The sequence below is a fragment of the Melospiza georgiana genome, chromosome 1 (assembly GCF_028018845.1).
Source record: "Melospiza georgiana isolate bMelGeo1 chromosome 1, bMelGeo1.pri, whole genome shotgun sequence".
In the NCBI taxonomy this organism is placed as follows: domain Eukaryota; kingdom Metazoa; phylum Chordata; class Aves; order Passeriformes; family Passerellidae; genus Melospiza; species Melospiza georgiana.
In genome coordinates, this window is record NC_080430.1 from 95728400 (window position 1) to 95753607 (window position 25208).

Genomic DNA, 25208 nt, shown 5'->3' on the forward strand with positions numbered 1-25208 from the left:
CAGCACAGACATGGTTCAGTATCAAACTGTCAAAGTTCATCCTCTGTATTTACATGGATGAATATAAAGGTGCATTAGCAATTGAAATCCAAAAGTCTTTAGACCTTGAAAAGGTTCTAATCTCAAAAGTTGAATAGGTCATCTCTACAAAAAGTATTGAGGGAATATATGGAAAAAGTCATCTTGTGTTTGATGTACCTTCTTTTCCAACAACCCCGAGTGTGATCAATCTCGGAGTGTTGGCTGATGCTTCAAAAACATCTATCCTTCCCTCTTCAAAATTCTTTAGTATAATAAATCTGGTTTACAATGTACCCAAAAAATACCTGCTCTGGCCAAACCCACATAACTAGTCTCAATTTAAAAAGGTCTCATTTTAGGACATCTGAACAAGCTGAACACGCCACCTCAATATGCTCAAAAATCCAAGCCAGCGATTTCTCATCACAACTTTATCACTCACTGTACCTATCAAATAACATCAATATCTTCTGAACATCAACAATTTATTCATTTTGGACAACAGTTTAGATCAAATCAGATAAGCTGGAATGGCTACAGTTAAATATGAGGCTGATACAATACTCTGAATCCGTGGGCATACCTGCTAAATCATAGACATGGACCAAAAAAAATGCCAAAGCATATAAAATCAAAGTCTCACTTTCAGAAATGACAGACAGTCCAAGACCCACAATCTAAGTAGTACATTTAAGAGTACCAAGGCATGTCTCCGGACACCTTAACACTATTCTGCTTTTAAAATCGTCCCTGTCCCAAGTTTACCTGAGCACTTACACAAACATTGAGTCAGTGAGCCCCTACACAAAAAATACCTGAAAAAAATTTAGAAATTAGCAAGGATCATTCTCAAAAGGTCACTTTCTTGCAACATGAAGCATATTGGGTATTCTGTGCCAGCTGGTCAAAGAATGGCCTGTGGCACATTTAATGTGCTAACGCAGCTTTAGTCACTGTCAATTGGTGAGACCACCTATCTTAGGAACTCAATTATCTAACATACATACCTACACTATTAGCTTTTTGTATTGTTAAAGAGTTTTCTTGCTTTCTGTTGAGGTTGGGGGTCTTTTGGTTGGTTTTCTTTTGGTGTGGGTGTTTTTTTTTTTATTTTGGAGAAATAACTACACATGTATCACAGAGGATGTGCACTTAAAAGATATTCTTCATTATTCACATAAATAAGTAGTGTAGACAAACAGAGTAACTGTTTCACTTCTTTTCTTTTTAAATAAAACCAAGAAAGTATTACCACAAAGAATACAAGTACTCCAGCTATTTGTTATCTGCATTTTCTTCCACTCTGCAGTGCAATACTACAGGAGAACTGAAGAGACTTCTAAGTGAACTGTATATATTTTTCTTTCACTCTTAAATAGGTAAATTTCTATTCATGTCACCACTGCGCATCAAACCATGAATTCAGTAAAACTCCTAGCTGTTTGGCAAGCAGTGTTTGGTAAAACTTTCCAAACTCTAATAGAAAGCAAAATTCAAAACTTGATCACCACACCAGGACCTCCACCCCCATCCCATCCATTTTTACCTGACACTGAAGCAGGCAGGATAGCCTGGCCCACAAGTCCTTGTTGAAGTAAATTTTGATCAAACTGACTCGTCAAAACAGAGTTATTCATGATGAAAACATTAGGGTCTGTTGAGGATGAATTAAGAAGACTGACTGGTTGTAATGCCTCAGTTGAAGTCCGGGCAACAGGCTTCCTAACTTTCTTTGCATCTGGTTTATAATGACACTGTATGTGGGTTTTTCTGCGCCCTGACGTACGAAACCGCAAATCACAGTGTGGGCACTTGAAGGGCTTTGCTCCCGTATGCAGGCGCATGTGGACTTTCAGACTGCCTTTTGTAGAGAAAGAGTTACTGCACACGTGACAACAGAAGAGCTTCTGGCCTAGAAAAGTTTCAAAACCAGAAAGATAAGTGATTAAACCCCTAAAAAGATTGAGAGGACTAAATCATTCATTTAACAAACCCTGTAATAGATTCTAAACTAATTTGAACATAATAAATTAGAAGTAATTGTACTTTGTCATTTGGCTGCTTTTCAGATGAATTAAGGTTCTCAATGAAGAGTATATTAACTTTTTCCTTTTACTAAAACCCCATATGCTTTCAAAGCTTTTATGCAGAATCTTATTTGGTAACCTTCATCCCTCTGTCATTCTCCTCATCTCATCTTCCTGACTAATCCAGTTGTTTCAACTACACAGACCATAAACTGGAGAATTAAAAGTTTCATCTTGACCTCTTCAGCATTTGGCTCCTACTTAATTAGCCACTCACATCCTTTTTAATTCCAGCAGCTTTATTCTTCTGTTTCAATGCTGCCCTAACTAAGCAGAATTAATGGATTACAAGTAAGAAATTACTAAAATTAAGTGAGATAACATTCTAAAACAACACATCAACCCCACAAAGTAATCCAGAAGTACAGAAATCTGGTCTATACAAACACAGACCTCTTTGTCTCTCCTTTCAGAGTGCATAACATCTGAAAAATATCCTTGGTCTCAAATTGAATTTTTAATGTACTACAAATAAAAGCAAATTACAGAGTTCATTCCTAGAACCATATGCACAGCTATACAATTCACAAAAAGCATATATAACTATCTGGCAGAAAACATGCCACTGCAGCTGAAAACCCACTATAACTCCCCAAATTCCCAGGCCTTCCAGCACAATATTGCTTCCTAGCTAAACAAGGGAAAGAAACCAATGCATTTGGTAAAGAAATCACGAGAGCAATGTGTGCCTCTAAGTCCTGCGATTAAATCCTAGTTTTCATTTACCCAGAAGAATCTCTCATCCATTTCCTGAACTACAACTCAACCTACTTCAAATTACAAAACCCTGGCGCACTGTTGTCACTTACTGTTAAACAAAACTAAGTAAACCTCTGACAATATTTTGTTTCAAAACATGGAGAAGAAAGAGCCCAATAACATGAACCAGTGAAACAATAGGAATCTAGGCTGCAGCAAAGTCATCCACCACATTCACAGTGCCACAAAGGAAGCCACCCAGCAATCTTTTCCCACTAAATAAAAAATCTCCACCCATTGGGAGAAAGGGAGATGGAAAAATAAGAGAGAGAGAGAGATGGAGAGAGAGATAAAGAGAGAGAGAGAGAGAGAGAAGAAAACAAACAAAAAACAAAAAGGCAGGAAAGAACAAACAGAACATCTGAAGTCCTGTTATTCAAATATGCAATGAGATTGTGAGCTGACTCCTGGGCCTTTTGTGTAAATATTAGGAATCTGAAAGAAAAAAGAAAGATGACTGAACTGTGTTCAGTAATTTAGTAGTCTCGAGTTAAAGTCCACAAGGGAAACTTGGAGGGAAGATGATCACAAATTCAGATGAGAAGTCATCAAGGAATGGTGAACACTAAATTGGCCCTGCTTCCAAATACAGCAAAAAATCAAATGTGTTTTATGCCACTGACACACCACACTACTGGCTACACAACTAACAAGTTAACAAGAGCTCTTATCTGGAACAATATATCTGAAAGAACTGTAATCAGGAAACTGGAAAAGCAATGAAGACAGAAATGCAATAGTGTGTGACCTCAGTTATTCCACTTCATGCTACACCAGGATGCAGGAGCTAACTGCTCAGACAAGGAACCATATACCTCTCTGAGAAACTTCCAGTCTTCCAGTAAAGCCCCAGACCAATTCTCTGGATCAATGCTGGTTACAGACGCTATCAGGTAGGTTCCTATTCAGGCAACTTTCATTTACAGGTGAGGAATAGAGTAGCTTTTCAAACAGAACTATTTTTAGGGGAGTTACAGATATTAGTACTGTAATTTTTTTTATTATTCATTTAAATAAATTATGTACCTCTCAATATAAAACCAATGAACTAGCAAGTGTAGGTATTGCCCACAGATGAAGACAGCATTCCAGAAAACAATCTAGGCTCAAATGCAAAAAACTGCACATTAGCTAAACTTCATCCAGCACAAGCTGGCCCAAGTATAAAAAACGTGGAAAAAAACTTCCATAAGATAAAATGAATTACAATAGGGAAAAAGATGTGGCTTTTGCAGTGAAACTTACACCTTACAAATCTGTGAGTGCTCCTTGAAGAAGATCAGATTTCCAGTGTATCTGGATTTTTGGAATTTTACACTGGTTTTATATGTGAAAAGATCTTAATAAAAATGCTGTCACAGGATGAAAGGAAAGAATCCTTCCATGAACTAAAGAAAACCAGTTCTAAGACTGAACACAAATGGCTTACATGGACAATTTTCAAAAGGCTGTAAGTCAGCAGAAGAGCTCTTAAGCACATGAGCAAGAACTCAAACCATCAGAATTGTACTATATGTATTATGAAAGAGAGAATGAATAGCAGGTTGGGAAAGCCTGTTTAAGGATGTTAAAATAAAAATTTACAAAGCTCCATTATATATTGTCAAAACGTCTTTAAAACCACAAAGAGGTAAAAAATTAAGAAGAGGAAACAATTTATTTCTCCAACAAAAATCTAGTGGGCTTATGAACAAAATTAGTAAGACAGCAAACTGAAAATGAAACTTGAATCCAGAATACTTACTACTACTGACTGTACTGAAGGCCATTCCTTTTACCCAGTTTTTCTGCATTCAGAAAACAACTGGATAAAACTAATGTAAAATATTTTATTAAAGCTAGCAAGCAAAGGGATGCAATCTCTTATTCAGAGTCCCACAATTTATAAACTGCTTGAACCACGAGGTAACATGACACAATCCCTGCTTTGTTCCTTTCATTATCCTTACTATCTGCTACTGTCTGTCCTGACCTACACAATTTCATGTAACATAAGTACTATTTCTTACTAAACAATACTAGAAAGTACAAATACAGTAAAATGAAAAGGGAGCTTCCATGAGCAAAATAATAATGCATTACAGCATTAAAAACTTTCTATCTTGTTTTTTATTATTTTTGAAAAAAGATCATAATGAAACTTAACAAAACTGAAGACAGTTTTAGAAATTAATTAGTTCAGAACTGAGTTTATTACAGAAGTTCAATGCTAAGAAGAAAACAAGTATGAAAGACTGGAGAAGGCTTTTTTTACTTAGCACAAAATCGTAGTTGAAAAATACTACTATTAAAATCAGACCTCTCTCAGGAATACAAAAAAATCAACCCTTAAAAATCTAAATATTACAAATATTTAGGTTTACATTCAACTTGCAAGATTCAAACAGCTGAATGCTCAAAATTTTGGTACTCTTATTTTCCAGTTTATGTAGCAGTGCAAACATTAATGTTTATAGGGGGTTTTTTACCTCTAAATTATGTAAGATTGCCTCAACTCTACCATCTTACTCAGGAAAATCATTTATCATTGAAATGCTGCAGAAGATCTGACATGAACATATTCAGGACACTTACACAGTTTTTAGCATGAGCTAAGACTTTAGAAGCCTACAGAAGACTGTAATAACATGGTTTATTCAGAATGTTCTGATGTGATTCATTTGATGGTGTCACAAGTACGAAATTTCCCCTAGCACTGCCATCCACAGCTCCAAATACTAGATCACAGTGAAACATAAATTCCCTGCAAAATCTGTACTTAAACAGCTCATCAAGAAAGCAAACAACTTCTAAACAAAGACATGCAAAACCATACTGACCTGTGTGTGTTTTAACATGACAATCCAGAGTGGATTTTACAGTGAAACTCTTTCCACATTCATCGCACTTGTACGGCTTCTCTCCAGTATGGATACGAACATGCCTAATAATTCCAGGACACATGTACAAGTGAAATTCTACTTTTATGTAAGTTTGTACAAATATTTATCTTCTATCTTATTAACTTTATTAATAAATTAAATACTTATACTAGCATTACACTAGGCAGACTAGGCAGAACAAGAAGATTAAAGTATTTGAAATGTCTTGAAAAGAGTTTTACGTGTTTTTATATGCAAGTATTAGAGAAAAAAACCCCAACTTATTCTGGAACTTCATAATAATAATAACTTTCATGCTGCAGGCAAATAAATATGAAAGAGCTGGATTAGTCATATTCAGAATATGTAACATTTTGACACATTTTTGAACCACTGTGAAAAAGAAAGATTTATGTAAATATTACTCAAACTTCAACTTGGGCATAAAGAGTTATATGAAACTGTAATTCCTAAAGTTTCTGGTGAACTATACAGCAAATTAAAAACATATGAACATTTTCTATTCCTCACCTGACTAAATCACTGGGTTTTTTAAAGCTTTTGGGACAATAGCTGCAACAGTTGGCATATTTGGGCTCTGCTTCCAGTTCTGCTTGCTTATCTTTCATCTCACTAATTCTGTCTTTCTCTGCAGCCGACTGGACAAGAACTTTTTCTGAAACAGTGGCACTTTCTTGAGGTCTAATCTTTGCCAGCTCTGCTGTCTCTTCTTCTGTAAAAGTTATGACACCAGGACGAGATTTTCTGGAAGTTCTTTCAGAGCTTTCATCATCATCTTCAACACATGCAACTATTAAGTAAAAATAAAAAAAAAGATTTAAAAAACAACAACAAAAAAATCAAACCAAAATAAAAACCACATTTCTGTTTAGTTTAATCTGTCAGCTTAAGTTAAAAAATAGAAGGGTTTATTATTAAACACACAGCCACTACATTTTGTGCTTGGACTTGCACTATTATGGACTTTAATCTCTTTTAGAGGTCTAACTACTCATGTCTGCACTTCATTTAAAAAAAAACTGGACTTCTAATTCTTATCTTTATAATAATTAACGCAGGTTAAGTAATACAGGACAAAAGATCTACTTCAGTGACATACTAAAACAGCTATGTTACATACAATACCTTCACTGTGCTGGACAGATCCTGCAAAACTAGCTTATTTAAACAATTTATATTTGAGATTTCAGCAGTTCTAAACAGCAGACATAATCCATGCTGGAAGGTTATTTTGTACCATTACTGTTATAGCATTCATGTAATCCACCAAAACATCTGTATTTCTTATGTAGTAAGGACTGTAAAAGTAAAAATGAAATCATTTACCTCCTCCTCCTGTATCTGTAGCTGCTGCTACAGCTGAGGAGACTGCCTGATGTTTTTTCATATGTTTTTTGCAGTGAACAGTTGTTCGAAAGCTTTCATCACAGAATGGGCACTTGTAAGGCTTCATGCTCATGTGAGTTGCCATGTGCCTCGTAAGGCTGCCATTAGTTGTGAAGGAAGTATTGCAAATGCTACAGCTGAATGCTTTAACTCCTTAAAGTAACAGAAACAAATAAGTAGCATGCTATTTGTTTAAATTTACTCACACAGGACATTTACAAAACCCAAACATGGGTTAAGCTAACATAGAGCTGGTATACTCTGTTTACCTGTATGAGTCTTCTCATGTGACTTAAGAACTCCCGAGGAAACAAAACCACGGCCACAGAGTTGGCATTTATAAGGTTTCTCACCAGTATGTGATCGTACATGCTGTTTCAAATGGCTGGATTTCTTAAAACCCTTGTTGCAATATTCACATCTGTTAGAAGAAAATAGTTTTCGTTAGTTTCATGTAATTATTAGGTATTATAATTACATAATAATTAAACGTAATAATTAGTCATTCAGGAAATTCTGTGACAAAAGCTAGAAGTGTAAAATACCTGTACGAACGCCTACTTTGATCTTCATTATCCTCAAGAAAATGAGGCCTTTGGGTGTGCAATTCAAGTTCTTCCTGTGGTGACTGGTCTTGCATCAAGCGAGTGGTCTAAAAATCAAAGCCTCAAGTGAATTTCAGTAACACAGTATTTAAATATAGTCTCACAAATAGGCAAGAAAAAAATTACAGCATTTACAGTCAACACAAGTAATTAAATTTATGCTTTCATGCATTTTGAAAGGAAAATTAAGAGTGCAATATAATACCTCACTCTTCCATAATGAGAAGGAAAGCATAAAAATGTTCAGCTACTGAACTGGAATAAACAGACAACATAGTACACTTACACTTCCCTGAATGTCCACAAAAATGTATCTAAATTGTCTACATTTTCTAGTCTTTGAGGAGTTAAATTTAAAACTAGACCAGCCATTTTAAATACTGAGTAAGCAGCAAAACACAGTGCTGCTGACAAACTTCACTACTTTCTGAACATTCCTGTAAGTAGAAGTCACAACAGAATAATCCTTGAGAGCAAGAAATTTCAAAATTGAAGACAAGGAAATTCTGAAGCCTGTAGGCTGAAATGACTCAAACTCTTCCAGATCCTAAAATCCACATCAGTTCTCTGACAACATTTGCACTTTGCAAACAAGCTTCAAGGGACAGCAGTTCCTAGAAGTCATCTTGGTAAATACATTACAACAGATTGTCTTCATGCTAGGTACTTCTAATGTCATAAAAGTTAAACTGTATTTTTAGCAATTGAGCCCTTTTACAAATTTAACTAAATGAGAAGCATGCAAAAACATCATACACTGCATTATGCAAGCTGCATGAATGATGACCTAAAGATTTGTAGTGTTTTTTTTATTGCTTGATCATATGTGTCTATAAACATATAGATTTAATAATTAGAAGAGAATATAATGAAATAATGTTAAATTATTTCATAACATTATATCCTCTCCTTAGTTTTAAAGTCACAAGCCAACATTATAGTATTTTTTTTAGGTCTAGAGCATCAAAGCATGCACTTCCTTTTCAGAAACTGTAGTCAAAGCACTTATCCTCTCCTCACGTTTCTAATTTCCAGTTGTTAAACATAAGCAATCTAGAGAAGAAATCTCAAAACTTTTCTGACTTCTTGTTTTACATAATCACCAATGAAACAGTGCAAGGAAGTCACAACTGAACACAGAAAAATTAATCCTGCCTTCAAGTAGTACTTACTACATTAATAGTGTCTGTATTTGGAACCTGAAGAAGGGCTGGTGGATGATAACTCGTTGAAAGAGCCTGAGATTCAAGTGTGCTTGAATCCTGCAGCTGTTGTACAGCTGGAAATTGACTCTGTTGATTGTAGCTGTCATTCACAGTAAAACCTGCCAGAAATTAAACAGTCATAAACGTGTAAAATACACTGATTTGGACTTTGAATAACACCACGCTTTTCTGAAGACTACCTTCAAAAGAGAATAAGTAGCATTACCATATTACCATATAGTAATAGTTGTACTCTTCACTGTTGAGCATCAAAACACACACAAGTTTCTGGCATCTACGTAATAGGCATAACAGGGTTACTTACCGTTAGCTGGAATTCTATTGGAAAATCTCCTCCACAGAAAAACACTTTTTGAAGTTCCTTCAGGGTGCCACAATTACCTTAGAGCCATTGAAATTTTGAATTTCTTGTATGTAAGCATGCATGTGTCAAACAGGTTGACCCATCTCCCTTTATCCACGTTGGTACCACGCTCCCTTAACTACACTGGAAGCCGATCACAAGGATGCAAAGCTCAGTGGGGAGGATGGCGGGTGAGTGGAGGAGATGACCCAATAGGAGAACTCCAGTTTCTGATAAAGTAACCCCATTTTCTCCTACTTTGGATCTCCTCCACATAGCCCCACTCTTTAGATAATAGTAAAGTAGAGCCTCTCAAAGGCAAACTGCAAAGTAAAAAAATAAACACATTTTTATTCACATTTCTGGTATAAAACCCTGAAATTTTTATTTGGTTTTGTTCTCTTGAAATAGCAGGTCTTAATCATCTTTTCTAAATCAATGAATGAAATGATAGCACCAATTATTGAGAGCCAGGGAAATACAGCTCAGATTGCAGTGGTTTTTGACACTATTAGAGATGTCCTTTTATCAACATTTTTAAATCTTAATACTTCCAGTATTAAAAAATAACCCATAATGTCATGTGGAAAAAAATTAAACCACAATTAATTAATGTATGGGCAACAATTTCAGTACTTCTGTGCAGTTTGCCTTTAGTGGACAAAAAGGGTGAAGATTATGAACACAGGGTAGAAACAAACCCACATCAGATGACCACAGCATCAAAGGCCAAAAAGCAATGCTTAAAGAATGTTTTTGAGCAACAGTAAAACAAAAACCTGGATCTGTTGAGTTTAAGCAGAAATGTTCCCAAAAGACACTTTCCACAGCAGAAGAATATTGTAATCAGTAGAGAAAAAAATCCCTATTTGTATGCTACTGCTTCCATCACAGAATGAAAACTCACAAATGTAAATAAACCTTGAAAGCACTATTAATTCGGTCTTAACTAATCACCAAACTTAATGCTGAAACTCGCATATTATTCTCTCTCCTAGAAGTACTACAAGAGTACAAGGAAAAAAAGATCCTAAAAGCTGGACTTTGTACCTCAACTGGCTTTTGTGAAATGACAAAAAAGTAGCCTGAAGGAAGCAATGAAACCTTCGGCATTGATAAGAGGGCTGCTGATTTCTACTTCTCAAATTAATTATAGAAGTATCTTTATAGAAAAATGACGTTCCCATTACATAGGATGAGAATTCAAAAAAACAAGACTCAAGAAACTGAAGCAAAGTGATGTTACTTACATGCGCTATATAAAAAACACAACTACTAAATATACTATGTAAAAACCTGAAATTTCTTTTTTAATCAGTAGGTGTATTTTATTAGCTAAGAAGGAAAAAAGAATTTACTGTACTATGACCTATTTCATTTCACAATGTTTGAATGAATTATTGAGATTTTGAAAAATTTCCCAGAATCATAAAAAATGCCCAAGAAGAGCACCGAATGCAGAGGTACTTGAGATTTGAGAACAAACCGAAGAAAGAAATGCTACTTCTGAAAGTAGCTTGGGAATAAATACAAACCAAAGCTGTAACAAGAATATACACGATGCATCCCCATTTTGCTCAATTCCTAGCATAAGGGTCAATTTCCTCGCAAAATTTAATAAAGATCTGACAGTTTTGAGCATTCTACAAGCATTTGCTACTGCCGTATTATTTCTACAGAACAGCACTAAAAAACCCCATACCACCAAACACCAGAACCCAGACATTCAGTCTGAGAAAGAAATTTCACAACCTTTATTTTCTGCTCTTGTTTTCATCACAGTATGTTGATTCCCAGAAGCTTTTGATCAATCTTAAAGGAACAGAGAGTACCTTAAGCTCTGTACAATAAGGGCAGCCTCTTACTACAAAGTTCTTCTAAATTTGGAATTGGATTTGGTGTTTTTCAGTACAAGTAATCATTTGTGTAGCTTGGGATTTTTTTGGCTTTAGGACATCATCCAACCTTTTATCTTCAATATTAACAAAACATAGCAAAAAGCAGAATATTCTGGAAATCATTTAATCATAGAAAGATGTGTCTTGCCTGTGAGAATGAGAAAACAACACTATGATAGTTTGTAGTAAACACAATATTTAATTCAGAAGAAATTTCACACCTTTACTGACAGATCTAAACTAACACTATAAACATTGACATGAATATGTGCATCTCAGTAGGGATCAGTGACTATCAATTACTTGTTCTGCAGGTTTGCTTCTTAGGCAAAGGCAACCAGCTGGACAGTACTGACTGCAAATATGTGGAAACTGAAAGATCAGTATTCTAAGTCCTGAGATTGCAGAGCAGCTTCTTAGGAAAGCAAACAGCATTCTGGTGGTACGGGTATGTTTGTATGGGCTATAGAACTAACAGCATTTGGACTTCTGATTTTTCAAGATCAATTGCCTATCACCACTATTTGAATTATCATTCAACCATGCTTACTGGGACAGTTTTAAAGGAAGCAAAGGTGATATCATTTACATTTGCTGACAGGTAACCCAAAGACAGTTTCAGATAAAAGACACATTTTTTGTTCTGACTTCACTGAAAAGTCTTCAAATGAAGATGAATACACTACAGAGAACTTAATACACTACAAAGAACTTAAGTCCTTGTCCTCAGCCTCCAAATCTAGCTCAAATTCATAATCTGATACTGCAGCACCCTCATAGGATCTGCACTTCTTTACATGTCTGAACATAGGAAGAAAATAACCTATCGGAATAAACAAGAAATTCAACAGAAGTATTATGAACAAACCTGAAAGAAGAAATAAAGTTCTGCCAGGTCTATGCAGACCTAGAGATTACCCTCATCTGTCTAAAATGCAAAGTTGGGGCTTTTCCCTCAAAAAAAGAAAAAGAAAAATTAAACAACCTTTCAAAGACTTTTTTTTAAACTCCTACATAATTTTATTAATAAACACTGAATCAAAATATTTAATCAAGAATACAGCCCTATAAATATAAAGAATAAAAAAAGACAGTGTTTTAAGCTTGAATGTTCTGTCTAGCTGATAGGAAAAAGGAATTAGGAGCATGAAGCACAGATGCAGACATAGGGAGAGGGTCGACCAATTTAACGCATGCATCCGCGCAAATGCTTACCTACCTGAAATTCAAAAATTTTGAAGGGCTCCAGGATCTTCAAGGAAACTTCAAAGAGTTGGGAATCTGTGGATGAGATTCCAAGTAGAATAGGAGACGTCTTATACAAATGAGACTTTAAAATACCCACACCACACATGTTCTGCTTCTCTGAACCAATTTTACAACATATTGATGATCAATCTAGATTTCTGATGATGAAAGAATTGGTTTGTGGGTTCTAGGAGTCTTTCCCCTCCCCAAGAAATCATTTGATATTTACATAACACAGAAGATACACATACACAGAAACTGAAGCTTAAATAAGATGATAAAACAAGAGTCACTTATTGGGTTTATAAATTCTAAGGCGCCACTAAAAAATACCAAAAACAAACAACCACCACTCTTCAAAATAATGTAGAACACAAGGCTGCTTTTTTTTCCATAGCATCTTCTCATTCATTTGAAAAACTGTAAAAGTCAACCAATGAAAATAATAATAGTATTTTAAGAGGATCTGCATCAGTCTTGTTTAATAAAGGTGGAGACTTTAATTTTCTTTTCTTAACACGCAAAGCAGCACAACCTAGAGAATTAAAATTGACAAATTATACTATTTCTTCACAGTGTGACACAACTTTCCACAGTCAATTAAGTTTTCACAAATGATACTATACAATTAAAAAGGAATGAAACTAAGAACAGAGAAGTTTGTGCACATAGAATACCAATTACTGGTTATCAGCTACAGAAAGTTATTTCCTGGAGTCAGAAACAAGGAGATCAAGAGATAAGCCAGCGATGTTTCCAAATCAAAACAAATGAAAACCCCTTGAACATTCCTCACCTCAGCAACAGCCCCCCTGCCAGAAAACCCAAAACAACCACCAAGAAAACCCCAAAACAAAATTAGTAGCTTCATATTATATAACAATTCAAGAAATTCAGCTGTGAAAAGCAAAAACGACAGTCATTTCTTTACTATTAGCAGGCTACACACACTTACATATATTTCTCTGTATTTTAGGGGGAAAAATAGTTTCCAAGTGCTTACAATCTCTTAGTTTGCTAGTTTCATTGCTCTATATAATATAAAAAGAAACCATTGTGCATAGGTGAAAATATGATTTTTATGTGACTATATTTTGCATTGTCTTTTTCCAAAAATGAATCCCAGTAGCTACTCACTCAAATCTTAAGACTGTGTTTCTGATTATCTCAGGTTATGAGCATGTATACCAAGGGAGAAACCTGTGCAAACTGCCTACTGCCACAGCAAGTTCAAACACAATCAAGGAAAGAATATTACATGCTTGACTATAAAACCCATACTGTAATGACTAGACATCGGCTCATAAAAGCAAAAAAAAAAAAAATTAAGTATTCATAATATTCTACCAAGTACAGCTTCAGAATGGTAATTTTTTTCCAAGTTCTCTGCATTGCAGTTACTTTAACTGCAGACGCCCACTTTAAAAATGTTTATCATAGCTATGCTGTCAAGCCAGATTTATAAAACTACTTTTTACCTCCTTTATTTATTACTAACCTTGTGATAAGCTCTGCTGATCAAATGGCTGCTGTGTTATAGTCTGTTGTTCAAACTGAGTGATGTTCTCCTGTAAAGCATGCTGGGATGTCACAAATCTATCTGAAATGGGGAAAGGAAGGAGAGGGAAAAGGGGGAAAGAAAGAAAAAAGGATGTAATTAAATGTATATTTCAGTTGTGTCAAAATCCCCATATTTTACAGTCATCCAAATTTTCACATTAAAAAGAAATCAAACAATTATTAGCTAAACAGGTATTTAAATCTTTATTTATAGTACATTTTATTAATATTCCCCTGTTGTACCTGATAACTCATTGCACCATGAAAAAGAGCAAAGCAAAACCAAGATACTTTGTTCCACTATTAGAATATGGAACATTCACCTCAAATGACAGGTATTACTTTCTAAGTAGACAGTGCTTTCTAAGGCAGTGCTTTTTAATAATCAGAGAACTGACACAGTAAGGTTTTGTGGATGGATCATTTTTTTCTATATTTGTTTAGTAGTTTTGCTTGCAAAAACTAAAGAGTGTAAATCCTAATTTTTTAATACTTTAATAGTAAATATAAACACCAATTAATGAAACTGTACTATATATTTTAAGTATATAGTAAGTAGCCTTTATTTCATGTATTTTTGTAGTTCCTGTCAAGAAGCAATTATTTGAGAAATTGTAAACATACCTCATTATAAACCTTATCATATTTCAAATACTCACCCTCATCTTGCTCTAAAGGCTGATCAGCCAATTCTTGTTCTAGTGCTGTTTCTTCTGTGCCTACTACTGGCTGCTGGTCTAACTCTAAAATAGCCTGCTGATCTGTTGCAACAGTTTCTGACTGCTGTAGTTCATCACTTTGAATCTCCACCTGCATTTGTGTAGAAACATGAATGCTCTGCTGATGTACTGTAGAATCATCTATTGAAGAAGACTGCTGATTCTGCTGAAGTTGCTGAGCAAGTTCATATCTACAAAGTAAGGTGAGAAAGTCTTTACGGTTTCAGTTAGACATTTATCCTATTTATATGAACTATTTTTTATTTTTACTGTACACCACAATTTACTATACCTGCAAAGGTACCTAAGGTTTGCTACCCATAAATAAAAATCCTTATTCAAACATACAGCTGCTACACAGCAAAGCTGCCTTTCCAAAACAATACTTTCCAAGCATCTTTAAGGAATGGCTGCTGAATTACATTGGAAGACTTAAACAAAAATTGCAAGCATACCTATGAGTCTTCATGTGTTTTTTACAGTTGAGTGATGTTTTGAACGTTTTTTGACAGTAGGGACACATATATGGTCGAAGGTCATTATGGATCCCCATGTGTCGCCTGAGGCTGCCACCAGTAGTGAAGGCCCCGTTGCACACAACGCACTTGAAAGCTTTCAATCCAGTGTGTGTTCTAATATGTGCTTTCAGAACTCCAGCTGACACAAAACCTCTTCCACACTGAGAGCACTTAAATGGCTTTTCACCTGTATGAGACCTTTTTAAGAGAAAGCAGAAGTTAAAATAGATTTAAACGTTTGATTTACAGTTATTAAAGGACTCAATTTTAAAATGAGTGAAATAAACCAAACTGATGTGACAGCTGTATGGATGGAAGAGGCCTCAACTAGGAAAAGCCAGAAATTAAACTTTATTAAGTTATAAACAACCTGGCAGGGCTAAAACCAATACTATCTGAGTAGTTTTAGTTATGTTGTACAGTCCAACCTCCTTTTCTGATCGTACTCTGTCTCCATCACAATATTTGGGTTTAATTTATCCATTCCAGATGGTGCAGTAGTTCTTAAGACTAGTATATTATCACTCACATGTATTTTCCTCAATTCAGCTAAGAAACTGTCCACAGAAGTTTGGAGGAAAAGATGTGGTTCTCCTTATACATACTACCACTACACTTAACAACAAAGCTCTTGGGAAAAGAACTGTGTCCATCCCGAATACCTCCCAAACAGGGCAAAACCTGTCTCTCATAATGCTATGTGAAAAAAATATTCAAGTGGGGAAAGCTTCTTGTTTATCAAAGTACATAGCACTATCTTTCCTCCCAAAGGTGCTGAGGAGTTTCCCTTTAGGACTATGCTGAGATACAAAACAGACAGAAGGAAAAGTTAGGAAATGAAATGGAATGCAACAAGAATTTTAAGGGTTACAACTGCAGCATCCCAGGACAGAGCCGGAAAGAAGGCAATGGGAATGTTAGAAAATGGAGGATAAAAGAAGCAAGGCTTAATAAAATCAGGAAAAGTAAGGGACAGCTTATGATTACAGTAACCTTCAAAGTCTATAACCACCACATCAGAGACCACAACAAAGTATATGACAGACATTAAGATTACTCTTTTGCTACCAACACACACGATAATAATTAGCAGTAGGGTATCCTGACCTTCCTTGGTGTGCCTGGGGGATTATTTGACACACTATTCACAATCACTGCTCTACTGATTTTAAAATACCCCTACTACAAGTTTCCCTCTTTTCTGGAGAGGGAAACAAGCTTTGTAAGCAATGATTAGCACTACTCCATGAGGACACACTGTCCACAAATTACCAAGCAAAGCAATTTAATAATAGCAGTGCCAATTTACAAAGCGCAAACATGTGACAAGAAAAAGTTCCTAATACCTCCACAACTCTTAAACAAAGCCAGGCTTCACTCAGTACTCAGTTGAAAGATCAAAGAACACAGCAGCAGGTGATTAGTACCCACATTCTATTTTTGCATTTTCAGTATAATTCAAAATTATTTTCATTTAAATCAATCCATCTGGAATGTGTCTACAGAAGACAATGAGAAATCTAGGTAGAATATTACAAAAGAAAAGATGGGATATTGTAAAGGTTCCCTTCTTTCTTTAAAGAGAGCATATAAAACCCAAGAACTGTTTCAAGGCAATGTGAGAACTTAAAAATACAGAACTTGATTTTTAAAGAGAGTATGAGGAGCTCACCATGATCTGAGCTAGACAGAGTGAGAAAGCAGAACAGAGCTTACACTGCAGAAACAAGCAGATTGCCACCTGCTTGTATGGACTCTTTCCTTAAATTCCAGTAACCATCTTTGGTGGGGCTTTTTCATATTTCTTCTTCTAGTTGTTTATAGTTCATAAGTCAGAGAGCACTGTTTCATACCTTGACTAAATGTTAAATCCAATTGCCTGTATAAACACAACCCGATCTAACTTTGAAGCTACTCTTCTTCTCAAAACAAGACTGGATTAGTTACCTCCATTGGTTCTTCTACAGCCTAAGTTTTTCTGTGACTCCGTGACTGTGGTTCTAACAAGCACTGACTACACAGACCTTGAACTGAGATTCAAGGAACAAAACGATCCCCAGCAATATTTACTCAATTACAATGTAAGCTCCAATTCTTTTAGCTTTTCTATACAGAACAAAAGGCAAATTTCCGTCTCAAAAAATAGGAGTTACATACAAAGCAGGCAATCTGGAGTATGCAATTACAAAATTACCACAAGAATTCACAAACAATGCTTTTTATTTTCTATACACAGTTTTGGAAGAAAGAATCCAAGTGTCAGTAAACTAAACTGCACATTGAACACAATAACTTATACTGCAAATAGCCATGAGTTAGTCCAAAGTCTCCTCCAACCCAACAACAACAAAAAAATCAATTATCACTGGTTCTGTGTTTAAGAGATGGTAAAAAAAATCTTTTCAGTGAATACTTATATAAATTTAATGTCTTTCCATAAATTTGATATGGCATACATTTCCTTTCTTGATTGTGTTTATTTTACCTGATGTGTTGTTTAAGATGACAGGATTTTTTATAGGCTCGATGGCAATAGTAGCATTTGTATGGTCTCTCTGCATTATTCACAAAATTATTGTTAAAATAGTTTTGGAAGACCTGGCTATTCCTCGGGATTGGCTGGATAAGACCTGCATATATAAACACACAAATAGGAAAAACTGATTGGTAAAGTTATTCCAAAGATGCAATAGTCTGAAGAGCTAGTATTTGAAAAGAAAGTATGACTAAACTTGTAGTATCCAAAAACATAAAGAAAATGTGCATGTTTTCAGCATTTACTTAAAATTATGCATACATACAGCGTTACAGATATTATACTGTACGTGGTATTTTAATGGTAAGTTCTTTTATCCACATGTCCACCTCACTACAGTAGCAGCCTTGTCTAAATAAGCATTAACTTTTTCTAAAGTTGACAGTTAAGAATTCATTGCTGATCCAATAATATCTTCTCCTTCCAACCTCGACCTTAGCAAATGATATTTAATCCATTTATATCAAGTAATATCAGGTATACAACTTGACAAATATTTAACACACCTTTTGGGAAAAGCACTGACACAGAGAACAATTTGCAGACTTTTTTTAATAGACTTTTAGAAAAATTAAGACTATTATAGAAAGCAAAATGTATTTCAACAGAAGTGCCACTCAAAGATTAACACTATTACAAAGTAACATTATTACATTCTTGACACCTCTAAAAGAACTATGATTCTTTTTTGGGGGGGAAGGAGTAAAACTGTGGAAATATTGTCAGGGGGTGTAAAAAAAACATGACACACCTTCTAGATAAACAGTAGAACTTATTTTTACATTGAACATTCTAATATCAGCAGAGTTCATGTGTTATCAGCATCCACAGGAAACAACTTCTATAGTATTTCTTGTTAATATTAATCTTTTTCCAAAAATCAGACTTTGATGGTGCAGATCATAATTGTGTGGAAGGGGAGATTCTCTTCAGAATTGAGAAATGGGATTACATTTGTTTCTGGGGTTCACTCAAGAAAGAAATACTGCATGATCTGTCTGCAGCTGTCAGCTAAGTTTTGTTTGCACCCCAAAAATTTAAGTTTCTTCTATATGATATCAAAATAACCCCTACTCTTGCTTTCAGTAACTCCTGGATGCAGTGAAAGCAAAAGGATGTTTAAAGAGTGATAAAAATTTTATCAATATAAGATAAAGGTATTACCAATGTAAGATTCCACCATAAAAATGACTGTATGATAGATAAGCCAGCATTAGCAGACTGTTCAATCAAACAACAAAGAGTAAACGTCTCACCCACTACACTGACCTCTACTGGACAACTACATATTGCTTTGTACAACTTCTTCCAAAAAGCAGTTTAACATAATCTTGTGACAATATTTATACAACAGAGTTATAATAACTGGATGAGTTCTCCCAAGCAGGCTCCAGAATTAAAGCTGCCTTTTTCTGAGATATGACCACAAATGATTACTACTAATTCAGTTGAAATCATAATTAAAACAAATACTTTAAAAACATGTAACAGACTGACTCATTATTATCTGTAATCTTTATCACAAATGTTGATTGAGACATGATCATCTTGAGAAGACTTTTGGTCATGAGCTGTCATCTCCTCTATACCAACAGTCTAACAATATTAAAATTAAACTCCTAATATAAAAATGCACATAGCTTCTTACTGGTAAGGATTATATAGTTTAACTGTAAATAAAAAATACCCTTCTTATTAATTCTAGCGCAAGCAAACTATAAAATATGGCACTTTGGTAAAGTTTTTGATGACTTATTTCAACAAGCATCTTTCCAAGTGAGCTTTGAATGCTTTTGATTGATTAAAATGTAGCCTTTAAATTCCACTGAAACCCAAATCTCAAGAGAGCATGGATTTAGTCGCTCTTTACCTAAATCAGTTATGAGTATGGGCTCTTGCAAAGGGATGTCTGGTACTGGACCACTTGACTTTCCTACTCGAACTTTTGTGGGTTTACGTTGATGTCTCAGCTTTCTTAGCTCTGTGTGTTTGAAATGTGAAGTGATGTGAGTTTTCCGATGGCCCGATGTTCTGAACTTCTTGTCACAGTGAGGACAAGCAAAAGGCCTAACACCTGCAAAAGATAAAAAAAATTAGCTTAAAATTTTATTTCCATCAACCTAGAAATGCAGCTTTAGAATACTGATTCTCTTTCCTGTAATTTTCTTTTTGCTTTCTCTCATAGTGTTTATTGTAACACAGGTTTTCAAAATAGATGCATAAAACTCAATGAAAATAACAACTAATCTGCTGGATGGCTAATTGACTGAAACACATCACTTGAAGCAAGTTTGTTATCAAGAAACTGGATGATGCAAAAGTGACAGCAAATTTCAAGTGCTTCAGAAGCTGTCCTAAGAATTGCACATGGCAGGTTAAAGTCCTTCCAAAACAAAATTTTAAAAAATTGTGAGAAAAAGTAATCAGCAAACACAGGCAAGTATGTTATATAACAGGATAAAAGAGAGGGAACAGGGATTTAACAAAGTTCAAAAAAATTCTAGATCCGTCTCTGAAAACATCAAATCTGTTTGATGGCAGTCAAAAAAGCATGCCAACAAAAGCATTAAGGAAAGACTTTTTTAATGCAAAATCCAGTAGAAATATCTCGAGAGAGATTTCCTAGAGAACTTAGTAAGTAAAAGACAGACAAAGCTGAACAACTTTGTGGTTTTGGTCAAGGGGAAATCTTGGACTTTAAAGGCTAGGAAACACGACGGAGTATTATGAAGACAGCTCTTATCGAGTTCAATCACAGGCAGAAAAAATGTAGAAGAATGAACCATTCTTCACAATGCAATAAGTGAAACATTATCTGAAAGTATAGAGCAGCTCCATAAACACTGGACTACCTGTTTTCCAAGCTACCTAATGCTTCTGCCACTCTGAATTAATCTGAATGTTTGTATGAAGTAAGCCTGACTTTAACAGACAAAAAATACCGGTTTACAAGTTTACAAAAAAATAAGTGGAAGACTTTCTGCAGATGAACCAACATTGATATTTCATGGATGAAATACATCAAACTATAAAGCATGTTGGATCCCAAATGCACCTAAGCCAATAAATGATACTTCTGCAGAAGGCAATTATATAAACAGGCACTAAAGGGAAGAGCAGCACACTTATCTTGCTGAAACTTTATTTACCTGAACGAACAAAGAAAGAACTTGGAAAACAACCAGGTAACCTATCAAAAGCAGAAAATTCATTGCTCTTTATGGAAAGGATAGTTCAATCACATAAAAACGTTTTGAAGACATCATATGTAAACCAAGACCATATGATCTGAGGAGTTCTAGGATATTAACTGTAAGATGCTGAAAACAGGTAAGCTGGTGAAAACATGACACAAACTGTAATGTAGAAGATAAAATGGAAAGCAACCAGCCGTGAGTGTTACAGTAAAATTATAAAAAAGTGTGGGGAGGAGGAGGAGGGAAGATCAAGAGCAAATATTAGAGATGACTGGGGATAAGTAAAATCAGAACTCAAATTGCAAGAGTATGACTCTTCAGAAAGCACAATTCAGAATAGTGATACTAGAAAGGAACAACAGCTGACTCATAATCAGAAAATTAAATGTCAGTGTTTTTTGTAAGAGCCCAAAGTTTCAAAGCCATGAAACACTAGAAAGTTATGACAAATAATGACACTCATCATGTACAACACTAAAATGATACAGTCCCTGACTGATGTTAACAATGACGTGGCAGACATGTCTACGACTTACACATTTCACAGTCTTTACTCATTCAAGGTCCCACCCACGTCATAGAATACACAAAGCCATCTCAAGGCCTTACCTGTATGCAGGCGAATGTGAACTTTTAAACTCCCTGAGGTGGAAAAGCTTTTCATACAAAATTGGCACTTGAAAGCTTTAATGCCAGTGTGTGTTTTTATGTGTGCTGTTAGAGTGCTCTTCACGGCAAAGGCGCGGAAGCACTGGGGACACTTGTATGGCTTCTCGTGGGTGTGAATGCGAATGTGGCGCACTAAATCACTCGGTTTTTTAAATTCTTTAGAGCAATACGGACAAACATGCCACCTGATTCCATTTTCTTCACGTATAGAACCTGAAACAAAGAATATCAAAATGAATGCTTTTTAAACCTTCTAACAATTCTTGAAAACTCCCACTACATTGATGCTACTGTACGAAACAATCAGGCCACAAAAACACTTTGTGAAATAGATGCCATCACAACACGCTTCATAAAAGATTAACTTCTCTATCAGACATATTCTACTTTATGAAAATGGTGATGGGCTGTAATGACAAAAAAACCCCAAGAGAATCCTGTTGAAATTCAAATAACACAATTTCTATACCACTTAGAAATGTAGAATGCAGTTGCAAATGTAATATAATATACCAGTTAACTTATAAATAACATATCTAACACAAAATTATCCAACAATGACTGTAAATCCTCAACCACACCAGATTATTTTATGTACTTAACACTTACCTAACTGGAGGAGATACTTTGCTTGACCCTCTCTTTTTCAAATTCAGACTTAAATTACAGTTCATAAACTTGTAAAGAAAAAAACTGCACAAGTCTCTCTCATAGATTAACAATTTAAGGCTACTTTTTTTAATAAAAGTTGATTTATGATCCAAGAACCCTAAAGTCTGTCCTAAGGCAACAGGACATTTTTTTCCCCAACAAAAAATGAAAGGAACCCTTCTAAAACCTATCCAAGCTTTTTATCCAGGTATATGTTGTTCAATATCAAATTGTTTGCTCATTTCAATCAGTAAACCTAGTGGTTTTTTCCCTGTCAACACAATGAAGTCATGTTGCTTTATCAAAACCAAAAGTGGTTGTGTTTGACTCTACAGCAGTGGCCTTTTATTTTTATTTGCAGTCACAGCTAGAGAGCTGTTGCTGTTAAACACAAGCAACAAAATAATTATACACCAGAGGAAAAATTTAATGTTAATTTTTATCACAGCTATACTGAAGAAGACAAGTTTTTACTTTAGATCAATTTCTCCTTGCAAAAGAAAAAGCAACATCAGTGTGCCTATGCAGATACTACAGACAGAGATCAAAGGCTGCATTATAGCACTGTATATACCAGGCTGGCTGCTAAAGTATGAAGGCTTTACATGGAACAAACAACTTCTGGCAGACATAAAGCTCAAGCAACCTTGAAACTGAAGTTGCATTTAAGCACACAGAAACAAAATGCAGGATTGTATACACACAGCACAGTACAGAGGCAGAATAACAACATGTATTTATGGTGACAGTATCATATCAGTACTGCAATTCCAGAGACAGGTGACATGAAGAATTATTCATAATGCCAGCCTTTGTCCTTCCCTACATGGATCAGACATGATCTGCAGTCCTGCCCTTATGTCTTTGTAAGGCCTCACTTCCAGAGGGGAAGAACAGTCCTTGCAAGAACTCTACTCTGGGACACACAATGAAAACCCAGTCCTTGTCAGAGAAGGATGATGGGAGAGAATAATACATTCATATACTTTTTCTTGTAACTCCACTTTGTCCTTTTCTTGTAACTCCATGCCATCCTGACATGACTTTTTTATGAAAATATATTTTATAATAAAAATTATAAATATTATTAAGCATACCTTACTATGTATTTTAGATAAGAACAAATACTGTTCATAACTAATCCAGAACACATTTTGGGAAATCCCTTTATAAAGCCATAAACACACCCACATTTATTACAATCTTTACAGCACGAGAAGTAGAAAGCAGTGGCAGTATTACCAGGCAAAAACGGTGATTTTTTCTTAATGAACTTTTTTTCTTTTTTATCCAGTTTATCTGTACTCTCTTGCTCCTTCTCTTGTTCAGCACTATTAGAATCAGCCTGATGATTTGAGAGGCTCGGGACATCTGGGTTCTGATCCTGGGCCCCAGCAGCCTTAGCCTGGCTGCAGTCAGTAGAATGTGCAGAGACAGGAATTGATGACAATCCACTGTTCTCTAATGCTTGCTAAAAAAAGAACAGAAAAAACTTCTAGATTAAGGAAGAAACATTCCACAGTTATCCCCAACTTTTCTCACTCAAGTACTTGGAAGATACAATGCAAATATAATTAAACAAGTGTCTAGTTTCCAGTAAATTTCAGCTATATTTCAAATCTACAAATACACTACTACACAGCATTGATTTCTGATTGTCTATGAAATTTTAGGTTGGATTTTCTGCACTTAGAGCTGCCCTTTAGGAAATAACAACTTTTTTTTTTTTTTTTAATAGCTATCAGGGTAATAATTATGTATCATGTTGTTACTCTTTCCAATTCTTGATCACATTCCAGACACCAGAGAACTCAGCACACGTAACAACAGGGTGAACCTGCCCATAGCTGCATAAAACATTTGGGTCTTCCAAACCCAAATTTAAATAGTATTTAAAAGTCTAGAGATGAAAATGTGCCTGACAGGTTAGCAGGCTACCAGTAACACTAAAGAATATTATTCTCTGCCCTTTTCCATCCTGTTTGCACCCTTCTGGGGCACAGGATGCAGAATAAGCACAGAAAGTAATTAATCACCCTACATTTCTTCTGTTAAACTGCATCACCTTCTGCCATTATCAAGGACAAAATACAGAACGTTTTTTAGGAAAAACACTGGCCGACCTTGGAAAAAAAATTCTTGCTCAAAGAGGAAATACTCAAATAGTCCTTATTAATTACAACAGGCTTAAGGCCAGGTATACATTCTCATTTTTAACCAGATAAAATATTTTTCCCCTCTTGAATGATATCATGTTTTAAACACTGCATAACCTAAGGACACGTCACAAGCTGCTTCCAGCCAATAGGAAAAAAGAAGGCTTAAGGTATCAGTAAAAAATCCACATACGAGGTACACTTAAAGGCATACAAAGATATCTTGGTGCAGCCCATAGCCATTCAATAAATCTTTACAATTCTGTCTTGATTAATGGATTGTTTAGAAATCCATAAGGAATGCTATAATTGAAAATACTGAGAATGAATTTCATTAAAATATAAGAAAGAATGAGAAAGGAAACACTGAAATGTAAAGCTGTTCTCACATAGAGCTCTTACCTGCAAAATATCTCTACTGATCCCCACTGCAATGTTGAGTTGCTGACCAGGTTGTTGAGGCTGGTTATTTTCTACAGGACCTGGTTCTGATAACTCAAGGAGCTGCTGAATGACATCAGTGACAGTCTGCTGACCCTGGTGAGCAGCAGCTGGAGACACCTGGTTTTCTGTCTGTTGAAGAAGTGGAGACCGAAAATGTGTAGCCTGAAATATACAGCGGTACGTTTGTCAAGTATCTGTTATGAACTCAGCTGTCCAGCTCCCTTACCTGCAATGTCTGGTGCACTAGATGGATGGCAACTTATACAAGACATAATGATTTACAGAGCCTCATTCAAAGTTTGT

The 25208-nt window shown here is 35.3% G+C and overlaps 1 protein-coding gene across 6 annotated transcripts in view; it reads right to left on the reverse strand.

Annotated features, from left to right (window-relative positions):
• The window catches only part of ZNF236 (zinc finger protein 236), a 73078-nt gene that overhangs the window by 18110 nt on the left and 29760 nt on the right, over nucleotides 1-25208 (reverse strand). For 4 of the 6 annotated variants that reach the window (XM_058020649.1, XM_058020657.1, XM_058020615.1 and 1 more), the window contains 15 exons: nucleotides 24864-25067; nucleotides 23548-23776; nucleotides 21595-21867; nucleotides 19659-19862; nucleotides 17738-17882; nucleotides 15190-15450; nucleotides 14675-14925; nucleotides 13954-14055; nucleotides 8913-9064; nucleotides 7681-7787; nucleotides 7405-7556; nucleotides 7076-7288; nucleotides 6260-6539; nucleotides 5687-5790; nucleotides 1568-1933 (listed from right to left, as the gene is read on the reverse strand). In XM_058020649.1, the coding sequence (XP_057876632.1) occupies nucleotides 1568-1933; nucleotides 5687-5790; nucleotides 6260-6539; nucleotides 7076-7288; nucleotides 7405-7556; nucleotides 7681-7787; nucleotides 8913-9064; nucleotides 13954-14055; nucleotides 14675-14925; nucleotides 15190-15450; nucleotides 17738-17882; nucleotides 19659-19862; nucleotides 21595-21867; nucleotides 23548-23776; nucleotides 24864-25067 (3043 nt within the window). The remainder of the gene's footprint in view (nucleotides 1-1567; nucleotides 1934-5686; nucleotides 5791-6259; nucleotides 6540-7075; nucleotides 7289-7404; nucleotides 7557-7680; nucleotides 7788-8912; nucleotides 9065-13953; nucleotides 14056-14674; nucleotides 14926-15189; nucleotides 15451-17737; nucleotides 17883-19658; nucleotides 19863-21594; nucleotides 21868-23547; nucleotides 23777-24863; nucleotides 25068-25208) is intronic. The other 2 variants (XM_058020624.1, XM_058020631.1) reach the window with 2 other exon arrangements.